Source organism: Notechis scutatus, chromosome 3 (assembly GCF_049901735.1).
Source record: "Notechis scutatus isolate UNSWTSFEM ecotype Mainland chromosome 3, rNotScu1.2, whole genome shotgun sequence".
Lineage (NCBI taxonomy): Eukaryota > Metazoa > Chordata > Lepidosauria > Squamata > Elapidae > Notechis > Notechis scutatus.
The window spans coordinates 185,780,846-185,794,766 of NC_142011.1; the positions used below are offsets into that span (position 1 = coordinate 185,780,846).

The following is a 13,921-nucleotide window of genomic DNA, read 5'->3' on the forward strand; positions in this document are numbered from 1 at the left end:
TATCCTCTCATTTTCAAAGAAAACTGTGGCAAAGTCACTAGCGGTGTGTGTATGCTACAGTAATTGATACATTTGATTTGATTTGATTTTTGTTTTGCATGAAAAATGTTATTAAATTGTTATTAAAAATATGCTAAAAGCACTAAAAAGATCATTGCTTCTTCTGATAGTGAATGAGTAGTGCTTATTAGGACTATAGACAAATAATCTATAGACAAATAATCTTTACTGAAACATGAACAAATTTTGATATTATTTGTAAGCTACCTTGGTAGGATTTGAATCCAGAAATTTGAATTGCAAATAATGTTGATAAACAAATAATAAACAAATAAAATGGGAGCACTAAAATATAGCATAGGTATCAGCATGTTGGGAAAATTGCTAAGGTCTGTTTAATTACAAAGAAAATCATAAAAGCTTAAGGAGGAAAAACTTAACTAAAACTAAAAACTTAAGGAGAAAAAAATTCAAAACTCATACTATGCTCAACAGCCATAGAATTGAAAAAGAAAATAGAGGAATTAACTTGGACATAAAGGCTGATTGTCTCTAAACAGGAACATTATGCAATATTTACCAAAACTTAACATTGAAATGGTTGTAATTAAGCAATTTAAAAATATTTTTTTCTTTGAAACTGCTATTCTTGCAGGCAAAAAGGAAGAAGTAAGTGCTAATATCACCTCCTTTGAACTGCTAAATACTAAATACTTTATTCTAAATAGAAGCTGAAGAGTATAAAGATGGCTAGTAATATTGTTTGGTTTTTGCAGAACTATGTGCCTATAAATTACCTTGTATTACTTTGTTTTGTTTAATTGGCATAACAATAAGCCTTACATTAAAAATTGCCAATGGCAGTCTTTTTACATTTAAACAAAGGATTTGGGAGGAATAAGGGAGAATGAAAAATGCGGACTGTCTCCCTAATGATAGTGGGAATGGACTAAAGCAGGGGTGTCAAACTTGGTTTCATTGAGAGCCGCATCAGGGTTGTGTTTGACCTTGGGGGCTGGGGTGGGAATGGCCAGCTCAACATCACTCATGTTGGCAGCACCTGTGCTGGCCTGAGCGCTACACCAGCGAAAACGGGCTCCCAAGCTCAGTTTTCGGCTGTGACAGCCTCCTGAAACCCTCTGCTAGTGAAAATGAAGCTCAGGAGGGCCGCCTACAGCCCTCCCGAGCTCTGCTTTAAATAGCAGAGGCATTGTGGGCTGGTCTTTCGCTTGGGTGGCCCCTAAGCACCCTGCGGGCCAGATTCAGCCCGTGGTCCTTGAGTTTGATACTCTTGGACTAAAGTTAAACAAAGGTTACTGAAACAGAGGTTAGGTCATAGTAAGGAAGATCAAGACAGGCTTCATAGGTTCATAGATTACCTTCCCATACGTTTCTCGGTCTTCCTCTATCATCTTCATCCATGGAACCAAAAGAAGGGTGAGGATATATTCTTCTGCTGGGTCAAAGAGATCTTCAAATGGCGGATCAATTCTTCTGTAAATCTCATTTTTTGTAGTCTGTTCTATTCCAATAGCCATAGTAGCAGAAGGAGCAATATAATTGGCATAAAGGAGCTGTGTCAGATTAAAAAAAGGAGAGATAAATTGCTCAACGATTTTCCAGTACAATAAAGTTCTGTTAAAATGAAAGATCAAAAACATTGTTGCAATATTATTTGAATTACCTTAGTTTTTTATTGTATACTGTAATTAATGATGATTTCTAACTTTATTTTTTCAATAATATTTTTACCTTGATCCTAAGACTGATTCATGCACAAACTTTCATAGCTTTATGGGTATTTATGAACAAGATCTAGATAAGTACATGTTACGTATTGTTGCAGACACAGTGATTTTTAAACAAGGACACTTTGACGCCTTATACTGTACACTTAAAGCAAAATCATGCAGTAGTAAGCCTTAGAATACTGTTCCAAACCGAATGAATATAAGAAAGGACTGTATAAAGAAGGAGCAGTAGCATAGGGCAGGATAAATTAAAATCTGTCAGATATTATAGTTACATGGAAAATTTCTTTTTTCAAAAAACACAGAAGCGGTTTTAGAAAAATGCCACTGTGTGTGGTCTAGTAGTAAAATCCACTTTAACGTCATAGTTCTCTGCCATCTCATCCTGCAGCACCTTCAGAGCAACTAAACCACAACTATAAGTCATCAATGTACCTTATTATGCTTATTTTTTGATTGGTAAGAAGTTTCAGGGTAAAGTTATGCTGGCCTTGTTTCCTTTGGAAGAAGATCAGTCCTACCAATGTTTTAAAATACTGACATTTATTTATAGCTATCCAGGTTGAGCACAGGGCTGACACATCAAAGAAAACAACCTGCACCACAAAATGTTCTTAGATTGTCCTCCTCACGACTGTAATTTCTCTTCACATGTACACATTATCTAAAACAACATCGCTCTTAGCAAGCAATTGCCTAACAGTTGAACACAGCTGAAAACCCCAACATATCCCTAATAAGATCTTCAGCAACATTACCAAAACTATAGAGACACTTGTTGGCAATATTCCTGAATTAATTATTTTTCCCTATTTCATCCCTGTGAAACAACATTTGAGACTTGATCATAAATGGTGACCCAATGTAGTTCACCTTCTGTGAGTTATAAGTATGAACAAAGGTCAGGCAACTTTGAAGAATAAATTGAAGTTACCAGACTGCAGAAACGTTTTTTTTTTAAGAAAGTGTCAAAGAAAGGAACAACTGATTTGAACAAATAGCTATATAAAAGATGGTCCCTGTCCTATATGCTGAGAATATTTTTTGTCTCCTACTCTCTATAATACGCTTGGAGCATAACAGTAAATGTCCTAAACACTGGGAAAGTCAAATTTAATGTAGTTTTGATAGGAACTAATGATGCATAGATGCATAGATTAGTTCTGATGCAATTGGAATAACTGGTGTAACTGAGATTATTGATGTAATTCAACAATTTAATCTGTCAATTCAAGGAGTTGTCTGGATTGCTTTCCCAAATCAAACTTCACACATCCCTGGTAGAAACTATTTTATTTTATTATTATGTTAAATAAATGGAATTTTAAAAAGAGAGGGAATGCTATATTACATTAAAAATTTTTACCATAATATCGAAATGTGAATACTTTCAGGGAGTACATACTGTGATGAATAAATATATGGTGATTTTACAGTATTGTATTTATTAAGGCTGGGGAGTTTCTTTAAAGAGATGCAGACCAGCCCAACAAGTTGTACTCCTGTCAGCTACAAAGCATTTTGGAGAATTGGATCTGAAACATTACACAGCACCATTATTTAATAAGGCATCTATATCCTTTTGAATAAAAACACTCCAGAGGCCTGTTTACAATTACATGAAAACAATTTTAACAAAACAACCAAGAACAGCACGCAGAGTCAATATTTAAAACCAAAACGTAACAAATATTTTCTACCAAATATAACAAATGCTTGTTTGAATAAACAATATTCACATCCAGCAACATGAAAAACAACCAGGGAGGATACCAGCTAACTTTGTGGGTCAGGATGTTCCATAATATGGGTGCAATCATTTAGGAAGCCCTCTTTTTCAAACGAGTGAATAATCTTCTAATTTAGATGGGGTCCAGAATAACAGCTCTCTTGGGAACAGACATATTAAAGTTGGAGCAAATAGATTTTTAACAAGCAATCCAAGCTATTTCCCACTAACTGTCCCAGGACTCTAAAACAGAGATTGAGAAAAACCTCCTCACAGTCACAATCCTGGCACTAATCTTGGGTTGTTGCACTAGTGTCCCAGCCAGGATTTCTTCCAGCTGGCCAATGGGAAGATACGAAGAGGGGGAGTAGCTGGCACCCTTCCACTGCTTTTTTTCCTTGCTATATTTGCTTTTGCTGGGGGAGGGGGACAAGGAAGGGACTAAAACAATAGCAGCAGCAACGTGAGGGGAAATACAAAACTACCCCTTGGAATGAAGGATGGAGGCATGTTAAAAAGAGGCCACTACACCTTGCCTAAAGGAGGCTGGAAGAATTCCCAAAGTTAATAGACAAGGCAAGACTTGATTTCCCACCAAACATTCTGCAGTTTCAGAGGAAATGTTGAAAAATTGCCTTTACTGTGTTCCTCTGAAGCATAGAATTACAGAACCACAGCAATGGAGGGTTGAAAGGTGACTTGGATGTCTTCTACTCTAACTCCTGTACAATCCCCAGTCCATCCCAGTCAAATGGCTGACCAACATCTGTTTGAAAACCTCCAGTGATGAAGCACCCATGACTCCAGGAAGTAGGTTGTTTTCTCTGTTTAACAGCTCTCACAGTCAGGAAATACCTTCTTATTTTGAGTTTGTATCTCTCTCTCTAAAGTTTCCATCTGTTGGTTCTTATCCTATCCTGGGGCATTATGGAGTATAAATCTACATTTTTTTCCTTGTTGCAGCTCTTTAAAGTATTAAAAGGCTGCTATCATGTTTCCCCTGAGCCTTCTCTTCTTTAAGCTCAACATACCTAGCACGGCTAATACTTAATCTGCTTCCCAAAATCAAGACAAGCTTTGAAGCATCAAATAGAAATAGCCAGGCAGTTTTGATCTCAGATCAATGTGAAGATTGACCTGGGAAAATCAAACAAGACAGCAAGCTCAGCATCAGGAACCAAGCCTTTCACGTACAAAAAGGGGTGTATTGCTATCTGGTTTAGCTTATCCCTAGGCTGAAACTGCAGGTCAAAGAGAAATTTAAGTTCTTCTCCAAGATGGGGTCTTCTGAAGGTGTGGAGTTGTATTTTTCAGAATTCTAAGGCAACCTGGACAAAGGCTGGCAAACTCGGAATTCTGAGAACGGTAGGACAAGCCTATATCTAAAGAGTCCCAGGTTGAGGGAAGTTCTATGAGGCCAATCATAATGATTGAACTACTTGTACAGTAAATTAATGAGCTGTAGCATCTGACATAAATTATATCATCCATGACATTTGTGTGATGACACTATGATCCTTGTGATGTCACTTGTCACTCAGTTCAAATGCTAAAACCAGAGCTCTTCATTGGTTCTAAAGGTCCAACAGAACAGTATGCTGGATGAGAAGGACTTGGTCTGATGGATTTCAACTCACATCATTTGCTATCAGTTGACTACTGAGTGCCAATAATTTTAATACACTTTTTCCTTTTCTTAATTGTGAGAGGTCTCTATTACAAATTCAATTCCCATTCTGTTTATGCTTTCCAGTTCTTTTTCTGGAACACTAAAACTTTCAAATGGCCTTTGTATAGGATGATACTCCCAACAATTATTGCATGAAACAGTCCATTACATGGAAAATATGTTTTAAATGGTTGCCTATAAATGCTTGAAAAGTTCATACAAAAGTCACAGTATATATAATAGAATATCAGGCTTCATTTATTTGGTGATTTCTTTTTTACTTCAGTAAAAGAAGAATGTTTTATTCTATATTGCCTCTATATATTTCTCTATAATATAAAATGTATTAGAGATGGGCCTAAAGCAACTTCCAGATGTGGGTTCTGCTTGGGTTTTGCATCTTTATGTAATTTATAAGAGCAAAATCTGGAGACAATAAATCCAGCTCCCCTTTCCCCATGCCCCTTCCTCACCCACCCACCCCCCAAAAAAATCAGATCAGCATTCAGGCTTTTAAAGTCCTGAATCTAGGAAAGTAGATATGGATCGACTCGTTTTATAAAATCATAACTTTTCTTCAAGTTTCAATGTTTAAACTCAAACTTTCTAATCAAGCATTAATCCTTCTTGAGTTATGATTAGCCATACAATGTCAAAAAGTTAGATCTATCGTACTCAAACACAATTCAGAATTATTTTCTAGCAGCTTAATTTCTATCCACAGAACAATGCATTATATTTTTTATATAAACTGCCTTTACTATATGTCTTGTAACTGTCTTTCATTTTTCTACCTCTAAACAACATTTTTTCCCCAGGGCCAATTCCCACATATGTTTGTTGTTTTCCTTTTCCAATTCAGTTTGCAATTTACTATATGTACTTATAGCAAAATAACCACATGCATTCCTTTCATTATACACACAGTGGTTCTCTCTCTGGATTACATTGTCTTTTCTTTAATATATCACAATGTTAAGACAGATATAAATCAAAGAAATGAAAAGGCTTAATAGAAATCAAATTAAGTACTTGTTTTAAGTGACATTATTCCTCTAAATACAAAACAGCTATTTTTAAAAATATGAAGGAACAATTTATCTGGAAATGTCTGGGTAATGTACAGTGATATGAAGAACACCCTGAAAGACCTCAGTAGGTGGTAACTTTTGATTGACGTTGTTTGGGCTCAGAAGCCAACCAGAATTGGTCCTAGTTAATATTTGGATTGAGCACCACCAAGGAATTCCAAGAATGTAGACTATATTGGGATATCACTCAGTCAGTCTATCTGTTCATCCATGCATCCAATCATCCATCCATCCTTCCTTCTATCAATTCATTCACAGCAGACCACTTCCATACTGTTGCCAAGAAAAGTGCATGGATGTGTCCTTGAAGTCATCAAGAATCAAATTTGGCTCAAAAGAGATTTTAATTATTATCTCAATTTAGAGTACCAATCCTATAAACAGCAATAACAAATTAGTTCTCCAAATAATTATTCTTATGAAATGAAAACTGTAGCATCCACATAAAGAGAAACAGACATTGGAAATCTCAATAAACCCAAAGCACACAGACACAGAAAAAAGCTTTAGAAGAAAAATATAAGAGGAAAATCACAAAATAGTGAAATCAAGATTTCATTGGCTAAAGAAAACTGAATTTCTTGTTTCGAAAGAATGAATTGGAAAATACGGAAAGAGACTACAATGGAAGATGATTCAACTCAATGACTGGAAGTTTAAACAAAAAGATTATACTGTAAACATTTAGACCATTGTTTTGCATATCCTACTTATTTATTTCTGTGAAACATATACCGCAGGGGTCTCTCTGGATTCCATTGTCATTTCTTCTTGTCATGAATATGTGTTGATTATTTAAACAACAAATTTACTCCATGCTCAGAGTTCAAGGAAAGATACATCATAAATCATTCGTATAAAAATTGAAGAAATGAAGAATCTGTTAGAAACTCAATCCTAGCCACATAAGTCAACTCCAAGAGAAAGTCAATGCCTTAACAATAAGGAAGGACAACTTTCAGAACAAATGCATGTTTATATGTAGCATTGGAATATTGGCTTTGGTATGCACTGATTCAATATAATATAAAATCCAGAAAAACCATCATAAAAACTACATTGCTAATATAAAGGAGGTGCCTTACATCTCTCCATATGATGGTTATTATTAAATTGAAATGTCGACTTACTGGAGAAGAGCCTAATGCTGGGAAAGACTGAAGGCAAAAGAAGAGGACAACAGAGAATGAGATGGCTGGATGGAGTCACTGAAGCAGTAGGCGTGAACTTAAATGGACTCCAGAAGATGGTAGCGGACAGGAAGGCCTGGAGGAATGTTGTCCATGGGGTCACGATGGGTCGGACACGACTTCGCAACTAACAACAACAATTTATGTGTAGCCTCTTACCAATGATTTCCTTAACATTACTTTTTAACATTTTGATTCCTTCATTCAAAAATATTTATATCTGAAATTGTCCAAGTAAAATGTCCTAATTGGATAATGGGAGGTAAAAATTATAAAATAATTAAATAAGACTCAAAAGTTATCCTTTGCAAAAACATCCTCTTTCTGCCAAACTAAAATAAACCAGCATTAAAACAGAAGATCAGCCATTACAAACTCAAGAGTATAGAACTTGCACTGACACTGGATCTTTTTTGTACTCAAATAGCTTTCAGAGTTAACCAACAATAGTATTATGCATTTATTTCAACTTTTTAAAAGAGATTATTTATGAAGGAAATAGAATGGCCGAAGCAATGAGAAAATGAGAAAGCCGATTGTCCTTATTAGGTAAGGATGGAACAAGCCAGAGGTGGCATTCAGCAGATTCTGACCAGTTCTGGAGAACCAGTAGCAGAATTTTGAGTAGTTTGGAGAACCAGCAAATACCACCTCTGATTGGCCCCACCCCCATCTATTCTCTCCTCCTGAGTCTCAGATGATTGGCTGGGTCTTCTTTGGTTGCCCTGCACAGGAGAACGGAGCTGGAAAGCAGGTTAGTGGGATGGGGTGGGAATGGGATTTTGCAGTAACCTTCCCTTGCCATGCCCACCAAGCCAAACCCACAGAACCAGTAGTAAAAAAATTTGAATCCCATCACTGGAACAAGCTATCTAATTTCTGTCCTAAAATTCTAAGACTTGCAATGCTGAAATTTCTACTCAACAAGAGATATTTAGTATTACCATTGAATGATGGCTCAGTAAAGAGTTTCTACACATACAGTACTAATTGAACTGATGTCCTACTTATATGGATCTCTGCCACAAAATGAACATTCCATGTCTTAGTCAGTCCACACTTATAGGTTATATTATTTGAATAGTCCTAGTCACAGAAAGAACAAAATTTAGAGGAGTTTAATGAAAGTTCATTTATAAAGTAGCCTCTAATGGTTTCCAGACTATGGTCTTCAGCGAAGGTAATGCAAATGGTTTATTTACAATCCATTGTGGGGGGTTGTGTGTTAGAGAGCAGAAGAGGTTTATGTTAATTTCTTTAATTTTAAAGAAACATTCTCATATTCACCCACTCAGTGTGAATTATTCTCCTTCTCTTATTTTTCAGGAATTATGAAATGACCAGACAATGCTAGTTGTTGTTTGGTTTGTTTTTTAACTTTTACAGATGAACCACCATGCTACCGTGACTGAATGTGCACACTCCAATCTAAAACACAACAAGGATAACTAGACAAGATACAGTTCTTGTTTTAGAATGAGGTTAGTCTCCTGATAATCAAACAGAATTCTGATGGAAGCTTGCAATCCCGTGAAATTTTGATATATGCCTTAGACATTGATTCCAGGATTCTACTTCAATTTTGGCACTCATGTAGACTGGACAGAATTTGAAAGAATACACTCACAATATGCTGACTGATCTTGATTGAATACAGCTTGACTCTCATCTGTGTTACAATGAATTTAAAAAACAAAACCATAAAAGCAAGCTCAAGAGCTCTATCAAAAATTGCCTCACATGTGTTGATTTGTTATATTACATTTGGGCTGTTAGTTATGCTAGTGGAAGAATTTCAGATATTGTGCTTTGATGAATTTGCTTGTAATGATCATGTGGATTTAGCTTTCCACAATGTTTTAGTTATTCTCTTTATGCTATGTTCTACTGTCACCACCAGGCCAGACTGGAAATAAAATTAAACAGAGAAAAAATAATAAGCCTATTGTGTTTAAAAGGTACAGATAAATGGTAGAGGGTGGTTGCTTAGCAAAAACATTGTCGTCTCTACATAAACTCCAAGCACTGATTATGAATCCTTCAGACATCCCAAGGAAGAAAATATTGGTTCTTTTCCTGAAAATAGCCTAATTGTTCAGATTCTAATCAGTGCTTAAATTTGTCCCTTCTTTCACATCAAAATAAATAAATCAGGCTAGTGTTGCCTTTTCAAAGCATTAAAAAATTACTGGAATGTAAATTTGACAATGGTTTTCAGGCACGATAACTAATTGGAAAAACTTCTGGATGAAAGAACTGTCTTCCACAGTAGATGAGGTTACAAGCAAAGGGCCTGAGACCAAAATGGTGTGTTACAGTAACAAAGCATAAGTGTCGATTGTTTCTTCCTGTAGAAAAATTAGTGTTCCTCAGTCCATTACAATATGTAGGCAGGAAAACAAATGGGATCTTTGGGTCTGCATTACAATCAAGTAGTGTCCCAATTTGACCAGTTGACCCTGGCACCAAATCCCTTAGCTCAGCATGTACATGCCAGAATGTACCCAGCTGTCCATTCTAATGCTGCCTCCTGCTCAAGCTAGATGAAACCCGTACCAATTCGGTAGTTACCCAGGTCAACAAGGACCATGCTATGTATTGGAGTTCCTAGATATCTGCTGAAAAATGGGCTACAAGACTCAGGATTATTGGCTGAGAAACCAGGGCCAGCAGCCGCAGGACTACTGGAAGGAAAGATGTTTACTTTTTTGCAAATGTACATTGATTTGAAATAAAGAAATAATGATTTGTTATTGTAGATCATGTCCAACAAGAAGAGGATATTTGAAATAAATGCACCAGTTCTGGAAATAACATCTAGAATCAGAAATACCAATAGACATAGGTGCCTTGGGTACAATCCCAAAAACAACTGGAACACCACTTGAACACCATCGGCATTGATAAATTTACCATCAGTCAATTGAAAAAGGCATTTTGCATGTTACTCAGAACAGCTTACATTCTGAAACAATACCCCTAATACCACCCAACATCAACATCTGCCTATCCCAGGTTCTTGGGAAGGACTTGATAGATGGAGAAAAATGCCAAATCCAGCCTGAATATCTGTGTGATGTACCACAATAAAATAATAAAAGTAATTGTGACTATTGTTCTTCAGTGTTGGTCCCTTCCCTCCTTGTCTGACAACTATGATGGTCCCAAGAATTATCAACAACCTTTAAGGATGGGATATTATTCTATGGATTGTTCCTATGCATGATTTATAATTGGCTTTTTGACCAGAGTTGCTGAAAAAAGGTGATCCTTTTCTGAAACCAAACACACCAATTAACTAATTTTCTGTCAAAGTTGAAAACTGATGAACCATCCAAAGGGTTGGAGCCAAATGAGATTGGCAATTGTACCAAGATAATAAAAAACCCATCCAAGACACTGTATAACAATATTATAAAACAAACAAACATATAACTGGCTGCCTTAATATTCTGCCCCTAACACGAGGGGGGAAAGCCAGGTTTTAACAGTTTCCAGAAGGCCAAGAACATGGGTAGGGAGACTGACAGTGTTTCATGGGACAGACAGTGTCACCGAGAAGGTATACCTCCTTGAAAAAGGTGGCACTGTTTGAGAGGAGGCACCTGGAGCATGTCCAGCTCTTGTATCTGGTAGAACAGGTAGAAATCCTGGGAATTAGGGCGCCCACGGAGAACCAACAGAAATAGTTGGGGGGGGGAGAGTGAGGGGAAAAACCCAAAACCCCCCAACCCCAAAAAACCGGGGGGGGGGGGGGGGGGGGGGGGGGGGGGGGGGGGGGGGGGGAAGGAGGACACAAAAAGAAGCGAAAAACACACCACAAAAACGCCCCCCCCCTCCTTTTTTTTGTGCCACCCGCGTGCAGCCTTGCCCACACCATGTAGAGTTTTAACCAATGCCTTGAATTGTACCTGGAAGCCTACTGGAAGCCAATGCAGCTCACACAGTAGTAATGTTGCATGGTGACTTTGGCCCCTTATTTTACTAAAAATTTTAATAAATAGTGTGCTCCACTACATTCTGCACCAGTTGAAGTACCTGAGTGTGCTTCATAAAAGCAGGCCCACATATTGAGTGCATTGGAATAATCCAATCAGGAAATGACTAAAGTATGAGTGACTGCAAAGCAGAACATCTCAGTCCAGGATGCAAGAGGCACATAAGACAAATGCTAAAGCAAAAGACAAGCAAAATTCGTCCAGGTGCGCACATAAGATCCATGGCCCTGACATCTGCTCTTCAAGTGGGCAATTGTACATCAATTTTATCTGGGGTTTGTACTGCCCTATCAAGAATTAACAATGATAGGTCACCAAACCAGTTGATTCAGAAATCCATAATCCACCCACCCCAGTCTTGTCAGGGTTAAGCTGCAACCTTTGCTCCACAAAAAAACTATATCTATATTGTGGAGAATCTGGCCATTTTGATTAAGCTTGCCCTGCTAAGCTTCCTCTGTATGAGATAACAATCTAAGGGTTTTGTCACAGATAAGGGTTTGTCACAAAAGCCCTAAGCACCCCTGCAATCATTAGGCAGGATATGATCCAATGCCCTCTTCTTAAGTCAGGATCTTGGATGGAAAAATCAGAATATTAAACAGGATTCAGATCTTTGAAGATGAACTCATGATTTCATCCTTTCTGCTATTCTTCAAATTTAGTCTTTCTCTGCAATGCATCTTTAGGTCCAAATAGATTTTGGCATCAAAATAATCCCATGGAACCTTCTACTGAACACAAATCAGCCTTGTATCCTTGAGGGGCAACCATAGATGGCAAATTCTTATAATCAAGGCCAATTTCTGAATGCACAGATGTTCTTCTGCTCAGCATCTGTAACCAAGTTCATTTGGCATATTCTCTTAATTTTCCTATAGAAATGGGAAATGGGACGGTTTTATATACTAAACTGCCAGGAAGAAAATTGGCTTGAGCAGTTATAATAAGTCAGTTTATTCTATTACTCATATATCATAATTTCAAGCCTTATATTGCTACCATTCACATCACTTTCTCCAGGCAGCATAATGATTCCTGAAACTTGCCAAGGTTCCCTACGAACAAACTGCTAATCAAAGTTGCCAGGAAACTACTGACCTCACCATTGCTGCAGGAGACTTCATCTAGCTTTCTACCAGATTTCCTTCTGGTACACGATTATCTAAAAAAAACCTGGATGCCATGCATCTAAGACTTTTCCCAGTACATGGACTGATCGTGGACTTTACTGTAGCTTCCAATTATATTAGAGATAAACCTGATTTTCTTCCATATCTTCCCATCCTAAGATGCCCCCGTATTTCTTACCACACTACCAGCAGCACTGTCCATGTTGATGTGGAAAAGGAATACTTTGAGATGGAGCATATTTGGATTTTTGGCACAGAAGAGGCAGACCAGAATATTTATTTCACTGAAGAGTTCAACAGACCCAGCCAGATCCTGGAAAATAGGAGTTGGTGTCCACACACTCCTTTAACAGTTCTATATGCCCAGTACCCAACCAAATCCAAGCCCTGACTGATTTGCATTGCAACTTTAGCACCTATGGCTTCTTCAGATACTGAGAGGAAAAGTGCTGATATCAGAGGAGTTGTTGGACAACTACCAAAGGCTTCCCAACTGAAGTCAGAATTGAAACTTCTAGATAGAGGAGGAGTAATTAATAGGGATGGGGTCAGTGGTGGGATTAATTTTTTTTACTACTGGTTCTGTGGGTGTGGCAGGGGAAGGATACTATAAAATCTCCAGTCAGTGGTGGTATTTGCTGGTTCTTTGAACTACTCAAAATCTCCACTACCGGTTCTCCAGAACTGGTCAGAACCTGCTGAATACCACCTTTGGATGGGGTATCTTCCCTGTCTGCTGTTTATTCTCAGGAATAAACAAATACTCTTCCTCCTCAAACCCACTCACCTGGAGGGAGATTTTTGGAGTAGAAGAGCTACTAATACATCATAGTAAGAAGGATGCTGAGACAGGAAGAAAAATAGGCCCCAAGTTGCCAGAGTCCACAAAAGTTTGGGGCCTTCAAAAGTGTAAAACCCCCAAAGATCTGAAAATCTGGTCCAGAGTCAAATTTGTATCTTCTAAAATTAAATATATCCAAGATATTGCTACTTTATTATGTGTGTATTTATTGCAACTAATTATCTGACTCATTGAAGTATATAACTCCAAGGAATCCCTTTAAAACCTTAATACCTGATTACCTCAACAAGGGTTTACAAGGATTTTAATGAAGTCCTGCAACAACCAGCAGGAGAAACAAAAACTGAGAGGATATGAAATGAAGATTATTTGATGCTGCTATGACAATAAAAATAATCAAATTTATTTAATGCTCATATCTCTTCCATCAGGCAAACAGATCTTAACATTTTGGTGGTCCTGGTAGAAATCTGTCCATGACACTTCCTACAGGTTTTATGGCAGCATTTGTTTCATTAAAACTACAAAGAAACCCAAAACCTTAACCAAAAAGTTGGA

At 37.4% G+C, this 13,921-nt stretch overlaps 1 protein-coding gene across 1 annotated transcript in view; it reads right to left on the reverse strand.

The window, feature by feature from the left end:
* Positions 1 to 13,921, reverse strand: part of RGS22 (regulator of G protein signaling 22) — a 93,427-nt gene that overhangs the window by 31,707 nt on the left and 47,799 nt on the right. Inside the window, exon 16 of the mRNA XM_087962044.1 lies at positions 1,380 to 1,574. Within this exon, the coding sequence (XP_087818170.1) occupies positions 1,380 to 1,574 (195 nt within the window). The remainder of the gene's footprint in view (positions 1 to 1,379; positions 1,575 to 13,921) is intronic.